This window comes from Eriocheir sinensis, chromosome 17, assembly GCF_024679095.1.
Source record: "Eriocheir sinensis breed Jianghai 21 chromosome 17, ASM2467909v1, whole genome shotgun sequence".
Taxonomy (NCBI): Eukaryota; Metazoa; Arthropoda; class Malacostraca; order Decapoda; family Varunidae; genus Eriocheir; species Eriocheir sinensis.
The window spans coordinates 1,859,462-1,881,480 of NC_066525.1; the positions used below are offsets into that span (position 1 = coordinate 1,859,462).

General features: G+C 41.2%; 2 protein-coding genes across 7 annotated transcripts in view; one reads left to right on the forward strand and one right to left on the reverse strand.

The window, feature by feature from the left end:
• LOC126999717 (uncharacterized) overlaps positions 1 to 15,366 on the forward strand; it is a 24,423-nt gene extending 9,057 nt beyond the window's left edge. For all 6 annotated transcript variants that reach the window (XM_050862482.1, XM_050862483.1, XM_050862485.1 and 3 more), the window contains 7 exons: positions 8,463 to 8,652; positions 8,868 to 9,981; positions 10,736 to 11,034; positions 11,619 to 11,773; positions 12,155 to 12,256; positions 12,729 to 12,866; positions 13,885 to 15,366. In XM_050862482.1, coding sequence (XP_050718439.1) covers positions 8,463 to 8,652; positions 8,868 to 9,981; positions 10,736 to 11,034; positions 11,619 to 11,773; positions 12,155 to 12,256; positions 12,729 to 12,866; positions 13,885 to 13,903 — 2,017 coding nt within the window. In that variant the 3' untranslated portion in view covers positions 13,904 to 15,366. The remainder of the gene's footprint in view (positions 1 to 8,462; positions 8,653 to 8,867; positions 9,982 to 10,735; positions 11,035 to 11,618; positions 11,774 to 12,154; positions 12,257 to 12,728; positions 12,867 to 13,884) is intronic.
• Positions 15,351 to 22,017, reverse strand: LOC126999726 (mitochondrial thiamine pyrophosphate carrier-like). The gene is made up of 7 exons (XM_050862556.1): positions 21,664 to 22,017; positions 19,824 to 19,965; positions 19,399 to 19,551; positions 18,507 to 18,671; positions 17,963 to 18,131; positions 17,136 to 17,281; positions 15,351 to 16,174 (listed from the first exon to the last, which is right to left on the reverse strand). Exons 2-7 carry the CDS (start codon positions 19,959 to 19,961, stop codon positions 15,977 to 15,979), a joined length of 969 nt encoding a protein of 322 aa, XP_050718513.1. The 5' UTR covers positions 19,962 to 19,965; positions 21,664 to 22,017; the 3' UTR covers positions 15,351 to 15,976.
• Between the last annotated feature and the right edge of the window lie 2 nt (positions 22,018 to 22,019).

The window sequence follows — 22,019 nt, forward strand, 5'->3', positions numbered from 1 at the left end:
AGGAGGAGGAAGAAGAAGAAGAGGAGGAGGAGATAATACGTAGATAAGAAGAGGAAGAAAAAGAGAGAGAGAAAGGGGGGACAAGAGGGAAGTGAGAGAGGAAGGAAAGGGCTACGCAATGACTCACACACACACACACACACACACACACATGATGATGATGACGATGATGAGGCTCACCATACTCTGCTTAACTGATGATACACTTGTCCACCCAGCCGTGTATGACCCACCCACCGCCCGACACACACACACACACACGCTCACAGACAGTCCCAGCATCCTCTCAGACCCTCCCAGATGCAGCATCCCTACTCTGACACACCCCTAATCACCCCTCCCCCTCTCCCAGCCACCTCTGTACCGATTCTAACCTAACCAAGCCTAACCTAACCTAGCCTAACCTAACCTAGCCTAACCTAACCTATCCTAACCTAACCTAGCCTAGCCTAACTTAACCTAGCCTAACCTAACCTAGCCTGACCTAACCTAGCCTAGCCTAACCAAACCTGGCCTAACCTAACCTAGCCTAACCTAACCTAGCCTAACCTAGCCTAACATAGCCTAGCCTAGCCTAACCTAGCCTAACATAACCTAGCCTAACCTAACCTAACCTAACCTAACCTAACCTAACCTAGCCTAACCTAATCTAGCCTAACCTAGCCTAACCTAACCTAACCTAGCATTTTGATATCCATTCTATAGTAAGGTGATCAGAACTGAACCACATAATCAAGATGAGGTCTAACTAATGCTAAATACAGCTTGAGGATGACTTCGGCCAGCGCTTCTGTTGCTTACGCTCCTTGAAATGCACCCCAGTACCCTGTTTGCACGATTTCTACCTTGAATGCATTGTGCCCTTAGACTTTTCTCTCTCTCTCTCTCTCTCTCTCTCTCTCTCTCTCTCTCTCTCTCTCCTCCGTTTCCTTCCTTTCCTTCTTCCTTTCCAGAGCTTACTAAGGCCCGTAAATCCCTCTCGCACCCAGATCTGCTTATGGGAGTGTCATTTAAGCAATAGTTATGTGGGAGGCTATTGCTAAAAAATCTCTCTCTCTCTCTCTCTCTCTCTCTCTCTCTCTCTCTCTCTCTCTCTCTCTCTCTCTCTTTTATTCGTAACCTTGTGCTGGCAATCTCAAAACAACAACAACAACAACAACAACAACAACAGCCTTCCTCACCCAACCCTAACGCCAATCACCACCACCACCACCACCATTACCACCATCACTACCACCACCACTACTACTACTACTACTACTACTACTACTACAATAATACCACCACCACCATCATCGCCATCACCATCACCCATATTCTTACTATAAGGTCACCACCACCACCACCACCATACATCACCATATACACCACCATAGGCCTACCTACATTGTGCTTTCATCTCCACCACCATATACGGTCACCCATACCCTGACCACCCATCATAAACACACACACACACACACACACGTACACCATGCTTTTTTTTTTTTAATCTTCGAAGCATATAAGAGTGCCGTGTCATGAGACATTTATGGTTGGCAACCCATGTGTTTCCCAGCTCAGGAGAGAGAGAGAGAGAGAGAGGGGGGGAATGTGTGTGGCGACTTGCTTGAATCTCTCTCTCTCTCTCTCTCTCTCCATTCACCCATACCACGGATCTATAATACCGAAGGCCACATGAATAGTTATCTAAATCACTGATGCTGATATAAACAACAACAGTAGCCTTCTTGAATATGCCAGGGATGCTGCTCTCTCGAATCTAGACTCTCGCAAAGCCAGTCCTGAAGCAGCCTATTATAGCAAAGAGCTGAGTCAAAAAGAGTTTATTTATTGATGTTCCAGCTTTTTGGAAATGTTATAGAAGTAAGAAGATGGGGGGGGGTACCCGCTATCCCTTCCCCTAAACCATATCAACAAAAACATAGACAATAGTTAAGTGGGTACGTAGTTTATGAGCCTAGTGGTATATAGTTTGACAAGGCTTATGCACCATGGATATGAAAACCCTATGGCCTATGGAAACATGGTAATAGGGGTTGTTTTAGCATTTACTTGAGCCTAGTGGTAGTTCGACAAGTCTTCTGCGCCATGGAAGTGAAAACCCACTCATGTGAATTCGAATAATCTCTATGGCTTATGAAAACGTGGAAATAGAGGTTGTTTTAGAATTTCTATGAGCCTATAAAAAATACGGGCCTTAAACACATTCAGTAAAGCTTTCGTAGAGGTTGTGTTAGTGTTTCCATGAGCCTAGTGGTAGTTTGACAAGTCTTCTGCGCCATGGACGTGAAAACCCAATCATGTGAACTCGACTAATCTCCTCTATGGCTTATGAAAACATGGAAATAGAGGTTGTTTTAGTATTTCCATGAGTCTAGAGGTAGTTTGACAAGGATTCTGCATCATGGACGTGAAAACCCACTCATGAGAACCCGACTAATCTCCTCTATAGCTTATGAAAACATGGAAATAGAGGTTGTTTTAGAGTTTCCATGAGCCTATAAAAAATACGGGCCTAAAACACACATTCAGTAAAGCTTTCGTAGAGGTTGTGTTAGTGTTTCCCCACTCATGAGAACCCGACTAACCTCCTCAATGACCTATGGAAACATGGAAATGCCTTAAAATTATAGTGTTTCTGCGCTAACCCTAAAATTTCTGACGTCAAACCTAAAATATCTTTCTTATATACGTATATTGTGAAAGCCGAAATCGTATGAGAATGCTGAACGGGACTACGAATACCTGTGTGCTTGAAGGTTGCACGTGCGAGTTGTAGTTTGAAGAGATGATTAACGTTTATGATACGGGAATTACCTCAAGGATACGCCGGTTAAGTTTTATTTTCGCGGATAATGATGAAAATAAGTGACCAACAGACCCCCAAAAAACGGACCTCAAGGCTGCGTGGTCACATTTATTTTTATTCTTATTTATTTATTTGTTTTGCTTATTTTTTTGTGTAGCTAAGAATATGTTGATGGTTAGAGACGGAAGTGACATGTTTTGGACCTGTTGTTGTTGTTGTTGTTGTTGTTGTTGTTGTTGTTGTTTTTGTTGTGCTTCGATTTCATTCCTTTCCCCTTTCCTTCCTTTCCTTCCTTCCTTCCTTTCTTTCATTCCTTCCTTCCTTCCTTCCTTCCTTCCTTTTTTCCTTCCTTCCTTCCTTCCTTCCTTCCTTCCTTCCTTTTCTTCCCTCCTACCCTTCCTTTTCTTTTTCTTTCTATCCTCCTCTTTCAACAAATGCTCTCTCTCACTCACTCACTCACTATCTATCTATCTATCTATCTATCTATCTATCTATCTTTACCTTCCTTCCTTCCTTCTTTCCTACCTACTTGTCCTTGCTTCCTTTACACCTGAGAAATATTGAGGTTAATGATTTAGGTGGAACAGAGAGAGAGAGAGAGAGAGAGAATGTCGCTATAATCAAATTTCCAGGGCAAGTTTGTTTTCTCAGTGATTATTCTCTCTCTCTCTCTCTCTCTCTCTCTCTCTCTCTCTGGCATCAAAGAAAACGTAAGGAAGAAAGCGATTTGATTATTAATGAGAAAACGGGAAGTGAGTGTCATGGGAGAGTGAGCGTGGGAGGATGACGGATTAAACTCTCTCTCTCTCTCTCTCTCTCTCTCTCTCTGCTTTTTTTCCCTCTTCGTTCTTTTCATGATAATTTTCTTTCTTTCCCTCCATTTCCTTTTTTCTTTCCTTCCCTTTTTCCTTCTTTCCTTCCTCCTCCTTCCTCTTCTTCCTTCTTCCCTCTCCTTCCTCGTCTTTCTCTCTTTCCTACCCTCTCCTCCCTTTCCTTCCCTCTCCTTCCTTCCTTCCTCCCCCTTTTTCTCCCTCCTTTCCTCCTTCCCTCCTTCCTTCCTCTTCCCTCATTTCCTCTCCTCTACCTCTTCCTCCCTCTCTTCATTTTTCCTTCCTTCTGTCTTTCCTTCCTTCCTTCTCTTCTCTTCTCTCTTCTTATAAAAATCAAACACATAAAAAACTAAGTATAAAAATCTAAGTCTTAAAAGTTGAGGTTAAAATATAAAGATACACATCGTACATTACTTGGCAACTTATTGTGTATTATCTTGAGCTGTGGAGACTGTTAGAAATTTTACGCTTGGTGATTTAACAACGCAGAGAGAGAGAGAGAGAGAGAGAGAGAGAGAGAGAGAGAGAGAGAGAGAGAGAGAGAGAGAGAGTAACAGGCAGACACATATATGAAGGTCTGTTTGTGTGTGAGATAAATAGAAAGATAGATAGATATACAGATAGATAAATTTAGAGATAGATACACAGATAGAGAGATAGTGTTCAGTCGGTATCTCACGATTGCAATCCCAAGTAGCCTAATAAATGCCTTTCCGTAGACTGAACCAGTGCTTTTTAATATGCGGCATTTTCAGAGTCACGTAATAGTATGAGTTTGACAAAGCTTTCGTAGGCTTTTCCGGGTATTTTCAGGTATTTCCAGGGGTAGTAGCCTAATATAACCCTTTTGATACTTTGACCTTTCCTATGTAGCTACCACGAACCTTAAAAAACAACTCAGGAAATCCCAATCCATCCCCGTTTCGACCTTTGGCAATAGTTGATGGGAGGCGGAAGCGATTGAGAATACCGATCTGAGGGCTTACGTGTCAAGTGCATGCAAAGTATACTGAGTGTCCTTGGGGGAATAACAATGGGCGTGGAGGAAGGGCGTGGCTAGGCTCGGCTCGGCTCCTTGATACTGAAAATTTGGGTGGCCGAGGAATGCTAACTTCACTCAAATTCCAACTTCCTGGAGTCTCAATTTTATTTTCGTCTCTTTGAAGCTGAAGATTTGACCGGCCGAGGAATGTTAAGTCTGCTCAAAATTCCTACTTCCTCGAATCTCAACTTTATTTTCGTCTCTTTGAAGCTGAAGATTTGACCGGCCGAGGAATGTTAACTCGGCTCAAATTCCTACTTTCTTGAGTCTGAGCTTTTTATTTTCCCTTTTCTTTGTGTGTGTGTGTGTGTGTGTGTGTGTGTGTGTGTGTGTGTGTGTGTGTTCAATCCTCATTTCCCTTCTTTTGTTATTTGGGAGATAAAAATTAGGTACCTTGAAAAGACGCAAATGATATAATGATTTCAGGTTTTTAGCCACACAACCACTTCCTCTTCTACTACTACTACTACTACTACTACTACCACTACTACTATTGTTGCCATTGTTATTACTATTATTATTACCTGACGGGTTGGCCAGAAACAAAATCGTAAGCTATAAGCGAGCGTGGTGGATCCATAGTGTTGTGCTGGAAGCTTCTCCCGGAGTCTATGGGCCTCTGCTGGAAGACTCCTGGGGAAGCTTCCAGCACAACAATATTCTTAAACGCATCGGGCTCCCATCACTACTCTTATCCAGGGCCACAGATAAGATTAACCGGTTTCCATGGGCGGCCTTCCAATTCAGGTCGTGTAAAACTATCACTATACCATCACAAAACAGTCCCTGAAAAGCCCGGCAACTTCTACGATCGAGAGGCTTTTCAAACATTCAAACTGTGATGCATGTTTAAGAATACGAGATTTGCGAAAACATAAAGGTTGAATTAGCATCTTCTCTTTCTACCAAGTCATCAAATTATCTGCAGAGAAGGAAAAAGGTTAAAGTATATAGTATTATTTTTATTTGGCCTTCTCTGTGGATGCGTATATCGTGCTGTAGCTGCGTCACGGGGGGGAGAGCTGCGTACTGTACTGTAGTGTCAAGAGCGACCTTCTAGCATCCGGCCACTGCACGCGCTGACGAGGTACCGCCACACCTACGGACTGTGAAAACTGAAAATGACGGATTGCTTTTTGGTTTCTCGTTCTTATCCTTTTCCTGGCTCAACCTTCCTCTCTCTCTCCTTTCCTCTCCTTCTTCAAGCCTAGCCTAGCATATGATACTTGCTATTTCCTTACTTTCTTTTCGTTCTGTACGTTTTCCTCTTATTTGTTATGCTTTTCTTTCGTCTTTTCGTTTTTTTTTTGGTCTTGTTAGTTCTTCTGATTCCTGTTATTCGTGTTCTTTTTTTCTTTTCAATCTTTTTTTCTTGTTTTTGGTTCGTATAGTTCTTGTTTTTGTCTTCATTTCTTGTTCTTTTCTTCTTTTCTTTTACTATTTCATCATCTTTTAAAATCTCATTCCTATTTTATTAGTATTATTTTGGGGTTTGCTCACTCCTTACGTCCCTTCCTTTACACAACAACAACAACAATAACAACGACAACAACAACAACAACAACAAAAACAGACTCACCCACGGAAGAAGGAATTATAAGAAAAGGGACCTTCGCGTGTTGGATAACCTATGATCATGACAACACTTGGGCGTTTGTCTGTCCAGTTTCAAGTTGGCCACCGGATATTAGCTACCTACTTTTTCCTCTGTTTTCCTCTTCTACAAGCAAGGACAAAACGCATGGGGTCTTTACTCTGAACAGTGGCCATGTCCTGCCCTTCTTTCCTTCCCTCTGTTTTCCTTTTTTCCCCATTTTACAAGCAAGGACAAAACGCATGGGGTCTACTCTCAACAGTGGCCATGTCCTTCCCTTCTTTCCTTCCCTCTGTTTTCCTTTTTTTCCCATTTTACAAGCAAGGACAAAACGCATGGGGTCTACTCTCAACAGTGGCCATGTCCTTCCCTTCCCTCCCTTTCTTTCCTCGCATGTAATGGCTAGAAATTGCATGGTAAACCGCTATGTAGTACGTCAACCCAAAGATTTCTGACGTCCAACCTACAATCTTTTATAGCATGCGACACATGTCCTTTTTTGTTCCATATATAGTTCTTGTGTTGGTCACTTCTGCAGACTCAAGTGTTTTCTTTTTTTTCTGTGTTTCCTGTCTGTATGTATGTGTGTTTCTGTCTGGCTGCTTGTCTGTTTCCGAATGTGGTCGGTACTCTTAATTTCTGGGCACACAAAAATGATTTAGCCTACTGAGAAACTATTTTCGTTCATAGTACCTACTACGCGCTTTTGAAAACGCTACACACACACACACACACACACACAAAGAAAAATTGTTGCTACAGAGTTTTTTGTACAGCAGAGGAAACAGCTCAAGGACAAAAAAAAAAGGAAACAATAATAAAAAAAAAAAGCCCGCTACTCACTGCTCCTATAAAAACCGTACAGAGGAGTGGCCGAAAGATAGGTCAATTTCGGGAGGAACTTTGGTAACCATTGGAATACTGGCAACACTATCCATCTATCTATCTATATCCATCTATCTATCAAGCTATCAGACACGCGTATCAGAATGAGATCGATGTCGGTGTGAACGTGAAAAATACTCGGACGTGGTAGCAATGTAGCATATTTTTCTTTACTTTCTTTCTTCACGAACTTAACCAATGGAGTGACTCGTATTGGTGACTCCTCCTCCTCGTGACTCGTTCTTTTTGTCGTGTTTCAGCGGTACAATAATAAAGAACGTGACCCATTATAAATCCGTTAGGGCCAATGTTCCGGTTTGCATCATTAGGCTATGCGGTAATGATATAGTATACGAAATTCTCTTCATAACTCCTCTTTAGATAATAAAATATGCAGTTAACTAAGTATTTTCATCATTAATTACCCGTTGATTAGACTCAGTTGTAATCAGTACGGTTTGCATCATTAAACTACACGGTAATTACTTGTTACTTGTATAATTTAATTTATAACTGATCATAAGATAATATTATGCTTTCACCCAGTACAGTTATCTCGGTGTGTTCATTAATTGCATAAGATTAATATTATTTTCTTATTGTTTCTTTCTTAATCTCAAACAAATTGTAGGTTTGTATTCTTAGACATTTTCGCCTCACATCATCTACTTTCAGAGGCCAAAAATGAGATGAATCACGTTTTTATAAGTGTTTTTTGTAAGTTCATGACACAAAAGAATGATCAGACTAACAGAAGGGTCATGAAACTACCTCTGCAAATGCCCAAAACTCCTACGAAAGCCTTGCCAAATGTGTGTGCTCGAACTCCGAAATGTTTAAAGAATATGGCCCTAATTTCTGTGCATGCTTCACCAAATATCATTCATTAACATTTTTTTGCCACTTTTCATTCATTTTCAGGTGTTTGCTATTGTCCATCCATTTCCAGGCATACGCTACTGTCCACACCCATTAAGTAACCTTGTCCATTCACTCTTCAGGTACCGGAGAGGCAGAAATTAAACGAGTCCATCCCTAAAACAAGACGTACATTTACATTTTCATTTGTCTGTTACTTTTCATCTACTTCCATTCATACCCTACTGTCCACATCTATTAACTTCGTACCATCCACTCTTCAGGTACTTTATATATCCCGGAGAGGCAGGAATTTAAGCGAGTCCGTCCTTAAACCAAGACGTACATTTCCATTTTCATTTGTCTGTTACTTTTCATCTACTTCCAGGCATTTGCTACTGTCCACACCCATTAAGTAACCTCATACCATTCACTCTTCAGGTACATTATATACCCCGGCGAGGCAGGCAGCGAGTCCTTAGCCTTCAGCCCAAACACACACCAGAGATGGCGCGTGGAGCAACCCCCGATTCGCCGCCATGGCAATATCGAACCAGCCGGCGCCTTCGGACTCACCAACAACTACGGAAACGACCCCTACAAAGGCTACAGTCTGGTGCACAAAAAGGAGGTGAGTAGTAGTAGTAGTAGTAGTAGTAGTAGTAGTAGTAAAAGCTCCATTCACACGTTCGAGGTTCATTGGGGTCATCTTTTGTTACGTTTAGGTTGCGCGCGCAGGTCATGGGTTGCTCATTTGTATACGCGAATGAACACACACACACACACACAGTCTACACGCCCTATGAAGAACCATGTGCTAATGTGTCTGTGTTTACGTCCTTACAGTTTAAATACGTCATCCCACCTTTTACACCCGGGGGCAGGGTCCATGTGGCCTTCCAGTTTTGGATTCCCATCAGCCTCGGCGGGTTCTTCGTGTCAGGCCGAGAGCTGGAGGCCGCCCTCAGGTCCGCTAACCCAACTTCATACATCACCAAGCTCTTCCTGAAGCACCTGTCCGCCAACACTACCGCCGGGGAACTCCTGGGACACCTCAAAGCCCCGGTGGTAGAGGCGGCCATTGACAGGTTCTTGAAGTGGGTGATACCGCATCTTCACCACTTCACGGGCAACAGCATCAACACCGTCAATACCTACACACTGCGGGTAGACAAGAAGGGAAAGCACAAGACAGGGAAGAGCAAGAGAAGTTTACTAGATCGACTCTCACACAGGAGGAAGCGGCGAGACACATCCCTAAGACTTGAGCCGAAGGAGGAAGCGGAGGAAGGAAAGAGTACAGTGAAGAGAAGCTTTGGCCGTGATAGCGATTGTCTTACCCTCTCACCGAAGTGCCCAGACGAGATCGAGTCCTCCACCAAACACTCTGGAAGCACCAACACAAAGACACGCAGAAGACGCTTAGCATATGAAAGGAGTCTGGACGAGCCCATGGACTTTGCAGAGGATGAAAGAGAAGAAGTCGAGAAGGCAAGACATACCACCTCGAAGTCACGGAGAAAGAGCCAAGCAGAGGAAAGAAAGCTATATGAACCCACTGACTTCGCGGAGGACGAAAGAGAAGTAGTACAGGTTGCAAGCCATACCAGGTCGAACTCACCAAGAAAGCGTCAAGCAGAGGAGGGAAGTCTGGACGAAGAATCTGACTCCGCTAAGGGACATACCGAAGAAGAGCCACATGTAGGTCTTCGGAGGCACAAGAGGCAAGTGCGTGGAGACTCAGACGGCTGGGTGACCATAGGTGGGGGTCGGGGTAGTGGTGGTAGTGGTAGTAATGACCATTCCACCAACATCCCCACGTCTCCACTTCTGACAAGACCTTCAGCGTGGTCGTCTCACAGGCCTCGGCCGGTAATTCCCAACGACCGCCTGCTCTGGGACGACGACCACCACGTCATCACGCACAACGACCTCAGCATGGAGGAACACAAGCGGCCAAGTAAGGATGCTCAGTGATTTACATAGATTTACATAGATCCTCACCACACAGATCCTATGGTCCAAACTAGGTGTTCTGTCCTTAATGTAAAAGTAAGTTCGATAAATAGGTAAAGGAGAGGAAGGCTTATTGAAATGTAGTCCTGTAGTTACCCAAGGAAGTATTTGCATGTCCAGAGACTTCCTAAAGAGCTGTAAGAAAATTATTTAGAGAAGGAGTTCTCAACCTTTTATTTTCTCTCTGTTTATCCCATTTCAATGTTACAGGTTCTCTTGAGGGGTCAAATCTAAAGGCACTAACATAGTCTTTACAGTAATATTGCTTGATTTAACCCTAGAGGGAAAGAAACAATAAGAAAATAATGTAAAATAAGAGTTCTCAACCTTATTTTCTTTATATGTATCCCATTTCACTGTGATAGGTTCTCTTGAGGGGTCAAATCTAAAGGCACTCACATAGTCTTTAAGGTAATGTTGCTTGATTTAACCCTAGAGGAAGAGAAACAATCAGAAAATTATGTAAAAAAGGGAATTCTCAAGCTTTTTTTCTATATATTTATCCCACTTCACTGTTATAGGTTTTCTATTCTATAATTCCTTCCCCTTCTGTCTCTCTCCGGCATATGACCACAGATGTTGCGTTGACTAAACGAAACTTTACAACTTTTCGAGGGGTCAGATCAGGGGGCAACCACACTAATTTTTGTCCTCCAGGTAACATCGATTAACCTCACCCTATCGTCTCCCATCCACAGGTCTTGACTTTACATCCCCCATTGAGCGCCCTCGTCCTTCCCCCCCACCATCCTCCTCCTCGTTCCCTTCGTGGCCATCCTTCCTCACACGCCCAGCATCCCGTCCGCCTCCTTCCTCGTTCAATCCCTCCCATGCTTCGAACTCCCAACCCAGTGATACCAGACCCTCCTTCCCTGCCCCGCCCCGTCCCTCCTCCTCCTCCTCTGCCTCCACCCCTTCTCCAGTCAAGCCTCACAACCCCTTCAGCACCCTCGCTTCATCTGACAACCTGCCCTCTGGAGCCACACCTAACCCCAAGGTATGTATGTGTGTATGTATGTATATATTTTTTACAGTAAAGGAGATAACTCAATGGCAAAAATAAATAAATAAGTAAGGCCTGCTAATCACTGTTCCTATTATGTATGTATGTATGTATGAAATGTATGTGTAAAAATGAAGAAAACTCAGAATTGATAAAGGTAGAGGATTGAATTGAAAATGCTGGTTAACTCTTGCATAAAGGATTTGGTCATTATATATATATGTATACTAACCACTCTGTTGTAAGGCACTAATGTATATAATATCACATACATTCATACATATAATATATAATAAAAGGAAGAAGAGTGGGCAAGAGAGAGGTCAGTTTCGGATGGAGAGGTGTTTTGGTACTCTATGCTTGAAAGATGTCAAGTTGTATGCAGGAGAAAATACTTACAGACAAAGAAAGGCTGTTCCAGAGTTTACCAGTGAAAGAGATGAAAGAATGAAGATGCTCGTTAACTCTTGCATAAGGGATTTGGACAGCATAGGGATGAGCTAGAGTAGAAAGTTAAGTGAAGCGAACATACACTATAATGCAATACAGGAATATTACGTACATCATCTTACTCACAGGTACTGGATGTGAGGAGTCGTCTGTCTCGCCTCGACTATCTCTTCACGAATCTTCACCTTAAACACGAGGACTGCCGACGAAGGATACTCTGTGAGGTGTCCCGGGAGCCCGACACCTTCGCCCCGCTCTCTGACATGGTGCACGGCGAGACAAGGTATGCTGCTTCATAATAGTTGTAATAATAATGATAATAATAATAGTCGTAGTAGTAGTAATCAACACTCACCTATAAACTGCCCATTTTTTTTATTCTTTCTTACTTTACTGTCCATGTTTACTCATTGAAGGGACTCTGTATAGATCTATATAATATTTTTCCCCTTTATGATCCACCTCAGACCCTGAATACAACAACTAAGTAAATGTAACTAAGTAAATACACTTATACTGTTTACTCTACTTCTTTATTTATATATCTAACTAACTAATTAATTAAAGTAACTTATTTTAACTAACTAATCAAATTAACTAAACTAAACTTAACTAATTAACTAACCTTTTTTTTTCCCCGTTTTTCGCTGTGTGTGTGAGTCAGGCTCCCTGGAAACCCGCTGGATGTGAGCCGGGAACTGCTCAACTCAGCCGAGGGGGCCAGGCTGCTCTCCTACGTCGAGGCTGTCAAGGTCGGGGAGGACAGGTCAGTGAAGGAAGGGATAAGGTTAAGGTTTTCATTGTGTTACCTCCATGTATTGCCTTCATGTTCTGAGGGACATATTTACTTTGGTTATGTCTGTCACTTATTATGTATAGTATGAAAGAGTTGTGAAGTTCTTGCCCTTTACCAATGTCTGATGCCCAAGTATTTCCATTGTATTATGGTGCTTACAAGGGATTCACAGTACCAAGAGTCTGAGAGATATTTAATACTTTGAGGTTTCGATTGAGATATTATATTTTGAGATTTTGTTTTGATATTTCGAGACTGAAAGAGATTTATCATTTTTCAGCCCTTGTTCTGCTCTGTTACAGTTGAAATAAGGAAAGAAAAACAAATAACATTAATTTCAATACTAGTAGTCAGCACCTGTTGTGATAGTGACCCTCTATATTATTATGGCTTTTATGCTCTTCTGTGAGGTCCATGATCATCAACAAGGTGTCTTCCGCAGGACGCAGGTGTGTGATATTTACCGGTACAGGTGTCGCGTGGAGGCCAGGCAGGTGATCAACACAGAGATCCTGCCCATCTGGAGGGAGGTGGTGCGCTGGCTCACGGTCAAGGTCCTCACGCAAGACTCATCCAAATTGTACGTACAGTCACCTCTTGATTAACACGAGGGTCACGTTTCTGGGAGATGTCGTGTTATTTAAAATCGCGTTATTTAAACATAATTTGCCCATAAGAAACAATAGTAATAGGGGGGGGGTTACGTTCCTGGACACTGGGAAAGTCTGCCTATTTTGGGGATTTTGTTACTCTAACCTTAAAAAAACACATTATTTATACATTAGTAGGTCATGGAAACAACAAAAAGGCATGTTCTCATTTTATTTACATTTGTACTTCACTTTCAACACTCGATGCAAACCCTTCTCTCTTCACATTAACTTGGGCAAAAAAACTTACCTACATTAACAACCTTACCCTTGCCACAAATCCTACGCTCACTACATTGACTGGAGGTGAGAAAAATTACCCCTTTCCACTAAACCTACTCTATATACATTAACTTGGGTGAAAAATCTTACCCTTGCCACAAACTCTACTCCCTTCATATTAACTTGTATGAAAAATCTTACCCTTGCCACAAACTCTACTCCCTTCATATTAACTTGTATGAAAAATCTTACCCTTGCCACAAACTCTACTCCCTTCACATTAACTTGTATGAAAAATCTTACCCTTGCCACAAACTCTACTCCCTTCATATTAACTTGTATGAAAAATCTTACCCTTGCCACAAACTCTACTCCCTTCATATTAACTTGTATGAAAAATCTTACCCTTGCCACAAACTCTACTCCCTTCATATTAACTTGTATGAAAAATCTTACCCTTGCCACAAACTCTACTCCCTTCATATTAACTTGTACGAAAAATCTTACCCTTGCCACAAACTCTACTCCCTTCATATTAACTTGTATGAAAAATCTTATCCTTGCCACAAACTCTACTCTCTTTACCTTAACACTAACAAATATACACAAACTTCATCACATTTGTCTTTGGAACATATGGGTTGATTGTACAGAAAAGACCAGTTCATTTTCTTATATATATTATTCTTTTTTTTCTTATATATATACTCTTCATTTCTTCTTCAGGGCCCTTGCATCTGGGTGAGCAGTGGAGGGCAGCCCAAGAAACAAGGTTATTTTTACCATTGGCGACGCTCTTGAATCTCGTAAACCCATTAAGGAAAAAAGAAAATCAGCCAAGGGAAGGAGTATGACTATGGCAAGAGAAATGTTCCAAAAGCCTTTATGGTATCCTTGTTATGTCATTCATTAGCGCATCTCGAAAGCTTTGTGGTACGAAAGGCTCTCAAATCACCCAAAATATTACGTAGCTACTGAGAATCTTTATTGTCTGCGTGTAGCCTTTATTATTACTTCTATGTTTCTTTTTTGCAGTACAGAGGCAGCTCAAGGGAAAAAAATACAAAATAGATAAAAAAATGTACTATACCTATGCTCCTGCAATGAGAAGGCTGGTAGTAGCTGAAAGAAAGGGTCAGATTCAGATGGAGAGATGTCTTGATACTCCCCTTTGGAAAGCATTCAAGTCATAGGAAGGAATACAGACAAAGGAATCAAGGCTTCTCCAGAGTTTACCAGCAGAAGCGATGAAAGACTGAAGATGCTGGTGAACTCTTGCATAACGGATTTGGACAGACAGCATAGGGGTGAGCTAGATTCACTATTTTCTTCCCTGGTAGCTTAGTGTATTTGTCCCTGGTGGTGTTGTGAATCTGTAGCAAATATATATCAGTGTCCAAAGCAATTCTCATCATGTGATAATAGTTGCTTCATCATGACTGGCTTAGTATGTTATGACAGTGATGTGGGCTTTGTTGAGCAGGGATACCGCCAGCATTACCATTTTATCGTACTCAAAACATTGCATTTATCAGTTCCAGTGTCCAAAATTCTCGCACCCACACAGATAACGAGATTCCAGTTAAAGTTATCGTTAAAAGCGTTACTTATTGGCGTTTGTTTACGATATTTGTGAGTCAGAAACCGGGAAATATGATGTGCTGAGTGGTGGCTAACTACGATAATTTGGTAACGCTGGATACCGCCTTACTCAGCACGGTCACTTCTGGTTGCATAGATGGAGTGTGGTTGAGTGAGGAAGAATAATATGCAGTTGGTCTTGTATTATATTTGTTGTATATGTTGTTGTTGTTACTTGTTTCTACATGCATTTGTTACCTGCTGGCTTGATACATCTACTGAGTTTAGTGCGAAGTTTTTGTTTGATTTGTTTTGGATGGTCATCACCGTAAAGACTTTCACACCCAAAGCACAATATGCCGATGCCAGTGTGCCTCACAAGGGCTGCCACTAGAAGCACATTCATCACACGAAGTAGTTGGCAATGACAGTGAGTATTGGCTGTACGTGCTGCCAAGCTGTACTGGAAACTGAAGCACTGCAACATTAGTTTTATGGTGTACAGTTTTAGGTTATTCATATCTTCTGGTGAGACAGGAAGCTTGTTTGTGTAGTGGAAGCGTCCAGAGCATGACTAGCCATAAAAAGAAAAGTTGAAATTATATACAAAATAAAGTTTTCCTTTTTTTTATATTTTTTTTATTTAAATATGTTCCAGAAAAGCAGATGAAATCACATTTACATAGATATTTACAGCATTCATAATGCATCTATATACACTTAATACTTTGTTTTGAGAAGTAATGAAGTCATGATGATGACTGTTCGGTCATACTGAACACAAAGACCAACAGATACAACTTTGGTCTGTTACTTTTATTATAAATATCAAATGAAGATGACTGCTAAGTACAGCTGCCAGCAATAATATCCCTTGGCATGAAATGAAAGGATCTGAGTATTCTTATAGTGTTTGTGAAATCAGCCGTAGTCTGCCTTAATACAGTGGCTGCTGGCTACACGAGGTGTGGCGTGTGCCTCTCCCTGTCACAGTCTCAGGAAAAGTTTTATTTTTGTACATTAATAAATGATGCTGCATCCTAGCACACTTGCCAGCCCTACAGAGCCTGCCAGTCCCTATGCTGTGGCAGACTACAGATAATTGCAAATCATAATATATTTAATGAAAGTAACTTAATAATGACAAAAATACATCAATAGAAACTAATACCATCTTCATTTTGTAACAACGTTAGGTAGACATTGTATATAAATAATAAAAATAACCTTATAAGTGTTATCCACCATCTCCCTCCTGTTTTCTACCATGCCTCTGGGCCAGCAACGCACAGATGGTTTCAAAGGCCAAGAATATGACCCCCCCGGCAATGCCACTCTTGATCATGGCCGGCCATAGACCTTTGTACCATGCCAGGACTCCCTCCTCTCTCGTCACCTGCACCACACAGCTCCAAGGACTTCTGTACACGACCACCTGAAAAATGTGTTCATGATGGAGACGAGTGCCATTCTCTACATGAGGCATTTAGGGTAACAGGGGTATTTTCTGTATGCATTTGTTTATTCATTCATTCGCTTAACAGAGGAATCATTTAGGTAGTTTTAAGTCAATTAGTATGCATCCCAGATCACTCAGGACTCCAGTATCTCCAGTTAAGGCGGTGCTCTGTGCTTGGTGGCATCTGGTGGCTGAACACTTGCTGCAGTTTTCTAGAGCATCTTTCATATAATGTGATTGAAATGGTGTGTGCATGAATTATTAAATATTCCATCCATAGCTTGAAACATTAGCGAAGTCTATAGTCCTGCTCCCACTAAGAGGAGGGCAGTAGGAGTAGCTGAAAGAAAGGGTCAGATTCAGATGGAGAGGTGTCTTGATACTCCCCTCTGGAAAGTATTCAAGTTGTAGGAAGGAAGAAATACAGGCAAAAGAATTAAGGCTGCTCCGAAGTTTACCAGCAGAAGCGATGAAAGACTAAAGATGCTGGTGAACTCTTGCCTAATGGATTTGGACAGACAGCATAAGGGTGAGCTAGATGTACTATTTTCTTCCCTGGTAGATTAGTGTATTTGTGTATTAGTGTATTCAATAATGTAGCTTGAGATGATGTGACTGAAATGAGTGGATTATAAAACATTCTCATATTTCATTCACTTATTCCATCAACTCATGGGTGTTCGATACTTTTTTTTACCATCCTGACACACCACAAACACCTCTTATAAAGCTAACTTCTGACTGGTGGAGTTTGGATTGATCAACTTTTCTACTATTTGCAGTATGTACAGATTCTGATGGACAGTTAATTCAATTCTGACTGGTGGAGTTTGGATTGATCAACTTTACTATTTGTATTATGAACAGATTCTGATAGACAGTTAATTCAATACAGGTCTAAACTAAGCTGGCACAGGGTCACGCAAAGCCAACACACCTTCCCAAAGTGTTGTCGAGCATCCTCAAAGCCTCGGATCTGGAGCCTCTTCTTTAGCACATCCAGCGGGTACACACACAGCTTGGCACACGCCCCGGCCGCTGTGCCACTCACCGCCAAGCTGCTCACCCACACACCCTCCTCTCCTGATCGAGTAAGTACATTTTTTTTTTTACAGCTAAAGAAACAGATCAAGAACAACAAAAAAAGCCCGCTAATCGCTGTTCCCACAAAGGCAAAAATAATGAGTGGCCAAAAAGAGAGGTCAATTTTGGGAGGAGAGTAAGTACATATTGAATCACTTAATTTATATGATTTATTTATTTATTATTATTTTTTTTTTTACAGCAAAGAAAACAGCTCAAGGGCAAAAAAAGAAAATAATGAAAAAAGGCCAACAAATCATTGCTATAAAAAGAGTTAAGACGAGTGACCAAAAGAGAGGTCAATTTCAGGACTATTGGTGTCGGTTGCTTAAAAACAAGGTGATATATATACATTTTTTCACAGTAAAGTTCTACCCTTATCTTGCAGGAACCAGGAGAGATCTCAATATGTAAACTACAACAAAACAAAATTAACCGGGTAGCTGAGGGGATCATGTTTCTTAAAGGCCCCTCTAAGCGAGAAAAATGAGAAAAAATCATCACTCACGCAAACCATTTCATAATATATATCAACGCATTTGTGATCAGTTTATGCATCATCTATTTTTTGGGGTTTATATCATGGCAAATATTTGGCCTGTCGCTGGTACACGGTAAAGCCACAAATTTGGCCCGTCGCTGCTACCAGGTTAATCATGGCATATAGTACATCCAACCTACCTTTGTTCCACCATTTATCCAGCAAGGTTTGATAGGCACTGTAGAAGTAGAAGGTGAGGCCTGAGTAAGGAGCACTCATGGCTAGGTTCGGCAGGATCCCTCGCCACAGACTCCTCCCTCCTTCCTGCGTCACCATCTTCATCACAGCATCCACCATTCCTGTGTATCGCTAGAAAGTAGAAAGGTATTTAGATCCATATTATTAAACTCTTTGGAGCATAAGTAAATCTATTTAACCCCTTGACTGCAGATATCATACAAGAAGACCTCACCATGCTACAGGAATGGAACAAAAAGTGGCTGCTACAATTCAGTGAAGAAAAATGTAAACTCATGCACCTTGGGAGGGGATATCCAGCATACCAATACCACATGGGAAACACTCCACTATCCACCACAGAGGCAGAGAAAGACCTGGGACTATATGTTACCAGGCTACCAGTGAAGGCCAAATCCGTGCCAATCACAGCGGATGGGTTAACCTGCCTTAACACCCACCATAGCCTCCTATCTTAATACCCAAGTCACTCCAACACTTTGTCACCTTTGGATATCCCTGTGCGATGAGTCTTGTCCGTACGGTGTCGCAGGGGAACGAGAAGAGAGTCGCACACAACCCTGCCAGGGCTCCACACATGCCTTGGGAGAGGTGTCCTTCCCATGCTCCATGCTCACTCGCTGCCTTGGTCAACAGCGAATAACTCCAAAACTGGAATAAAAACACTGTATTCATAGGGGCAATCTCTATGTTCTGTACCACACTCCAATATACGTACTTGCATGCAACAACACCTCTGATAGTCTGGTGTAAAAGTGCAGTTTCTCACGTAGTTACATGATACTGGAGTCCTGAGTGATTCTTAAAAGCACACTCTCCTCTGTTCTACATCACAGTTCAACACACTTAGTGTCAACACCTCTGAATGTCTGGTGTAAAAGAGCAGTTTCTCAGTGAGTTACATAATACTGGAGTCCTGAGTGATTCTTAAAAGCACACCCTCCTCTTTTCTATATCAAAGTTCAACACACTTAGCATCAACACCTCTGAATGTCTGGTGTATAAATGCAATCTCTCAGTTAGCTACAAGATACTGGAGTCCTGAGTGATCTGGGATGCGTACTAATTGACTTAAAACTCGCTAAATGATTGCTCTGTTAAGCGAGTGAATGAATAAACAAATGCATACAAAAAATACATATATAGAAGAGTAAAACAAAAATAATAATATAAAAATAGACCATGAAAATATGACAGCAATGTACTGATCTCTCTTTCAACCACTCTTCTAAATTCTTTTTTATAGGAGCAGTGATTAGCAGGCTTTTTTTCCTCTTTACTCTATTTTTTTGGCCCTTGAGCTGCTTCCTTTGCTGTAAAAAAAGAAAACAATAAAAGAAATCAAAATTACTTAAAGAAAACGACAACCTCAACTCACCTGAACCAAGCCGAAGCTAACACTGAGCGCCTGGGCCGTGACGTGACCCTTCCAGAGAGCAGAGACTCCCTCCGTTTTTACTATGGTGTGGGTACTCTGCAGGAGCCCTTGGTACAGGCCCCCTCCTCTCTTGGCTATAGGCTCCACCTGAAGCTGTTGCGAGTATATGCTACATGTTATACACCAACTTTGCCATCCTGCACATCACTTACCAGGATCAGCAGTGGGATCTTTTTTTAATGTTTTGTCTATTTCTCTGGTAGGCTGTCTTGATGGGGCTTATTGGTTGGTGAAAGCCAAATATGTCATCTATGTATAAGCAAAGGTTATCCTCATCATACTTCACAAGGTATCCATTCATCAGACAATTTGTGGAAGTGTATGCTGTGTGGGTCTTCTTGGGTAAGATTTCATTGTAAACTTACCTGGAACCTAATTTTGAGTACATCGAGGGGCTGGAGGAGGGCCCGCGATATTGCTCCACTGGCGGCTCCCGCGAAGGCATGATCCCAAGGGCTTAGTTGGTCCTGCTTCTCTGCTTTGTACCCGACATGACTCACCATTACTCTGGAACACATATACAGATATCTTTTACTTAATAATATCAATTGTCGACGCAGTATGTATGATGCAAACTAGAGGGGTAAAGGCTTATGTACGAGTCCACACACTGAAATTACACAAAGACATTGCATGATATGGTATAAATCAATAGAGAACGACCTCACTTTATTGTATAGAAAATCTCATTAGTAAGGAAACATATATGAATTTTCGGAGTCAGGGTTTTGTTAGGATAGGTAAGGTTAAGTTTAGGGTATTTTCAAACACATGATAGCTAGCACCTTATAGTATAAATGAACAAAGAATAACCTCACTTTATTGTATAGAAAGTCTCATAAGTAAGGAAGCATATATGAATTTTCTGAGTCAAGACCTATAGTGACTGTTTGGGGTTTAGTTAGATAGGTTAGGTAGGGTATCTTCAAACACATGATAGCCACCACCTTATTGTATAAATTAACAAAGAATGCCCTCACTTTATTGTATAGAAAGTCTCATTGATAAGGAAGCATATATGAATTTTCCGAGTCAAGACCTATAGTGACTGTTTGGGGTTTAGGTAGGATATGTTAGGTTAAGTTTAGGGTATCTTCAAACACATGATAGCCAGCACCTTATGGTATAAATCAACAAAGAATGACCTCACTTTATTGTATAGAAAGTCTCATTGATAAGGAAGCATATATGAATTCTCTGAGTCAAGACCTATAGTGTTTGTTTTGGTTTTGTTAGGTAATGTTAGGTTAAGTTTAGGATATCTTCAAACACATGATGGCCAGCGCCTTTTGGTATAAATCAACAAAGAATGACCTCACTTTGTTGTATAGAAAGTCTCTTTAGTAAGGAAGCATATATGAATTTTTTTTTTTTTTTCAAGACCTATAGAAACTGTTTGGGGTTTGGTAGGTTAGGTTAGGTTAAGTTTAGGGTATCTTCAAACACATGATAGCCAGCACCTTATGGTATAAATCAACGAAGAATAACCTCACTTTCTTGTAAAGAAAGTCTCATAAATAAAGAAGCATATATGAATTTTCTGAGTCAAGACCTATAGTGACTGTTTGGGGTTTAGTTAGATATGTTAGGTTAAGTTTAGGGTATCTTCAAACACATGATAGCCACCACCTTAAGGTATAAATCAACAAAGAATAACCTCACTTTCTTGTATAGAAAGTCTCATAAGTAAGGAAGCATATATGAATTTTCTGAGTCAAGACCTATAGTGACTGTTTGGGGTTTAGGTAGGATATGTTAGGTTAAGTTTAGGGTATCTTCAAACACATGATAGCCAGCACCTTATGGTATAAATCAACAAAGAATGCCCTCACTTTATTGTATAGAAAGTCTCATTGATAAGGAAGCATATATGAATTCTCTGAGTCAAGACCTATAGTGTTTGTTTTGGCTTTGTTAGGTAATGTTAGGTTAAGTTTAGGTTACCTTCAAACACAAGATAGCCAGCCCCTTATGATATGAATCAACAAAGAATGACCTCACTTTATTGTATAGAAAGTCTCATCCGTAAGGAGCCTTGTATTAATTTTCTGAGTCAAGACCTATAGTAGCTGTTGTAGGTTTTATTAGGTTAAGTTTAGGGTATCTTCAAAGACTCAGAAAGCAATAGGAGCCTTGAAAGTAACTCAAATGCATATGAAGGCAACGTTTTTTTATTTCATTGAGTGTCCTGCAACGTTTGTTTACCTTTGGCGCTGACGGAGAGGCGTTACGTCATTTTTACGGTGTTTTCATTGCCATGTATTACGTAACACCTCAATTATTGTTATTATTATTATTTTCGTTCACTGGAGTTTTATCAAGACCAGAACAAATATATTTCAATTCATTCTTGCTTTCTGAGGCATTGTAATATATAGGATACCACCAGATGGCTGTTTATGCGTTTTATATCATTGCGGATTCCATTCTCGTACGACGTATGGGAGGGAGAAGAGAGAGGGTTAAGGAGGAGGAGAGAAGAGGAGAAGCCAGGGGAGAGAAGAGGAAGGAGGGTAGAGAACTAGAGGAGAAAGAGGAGTAGAGAGATAGAGAGATAGAGA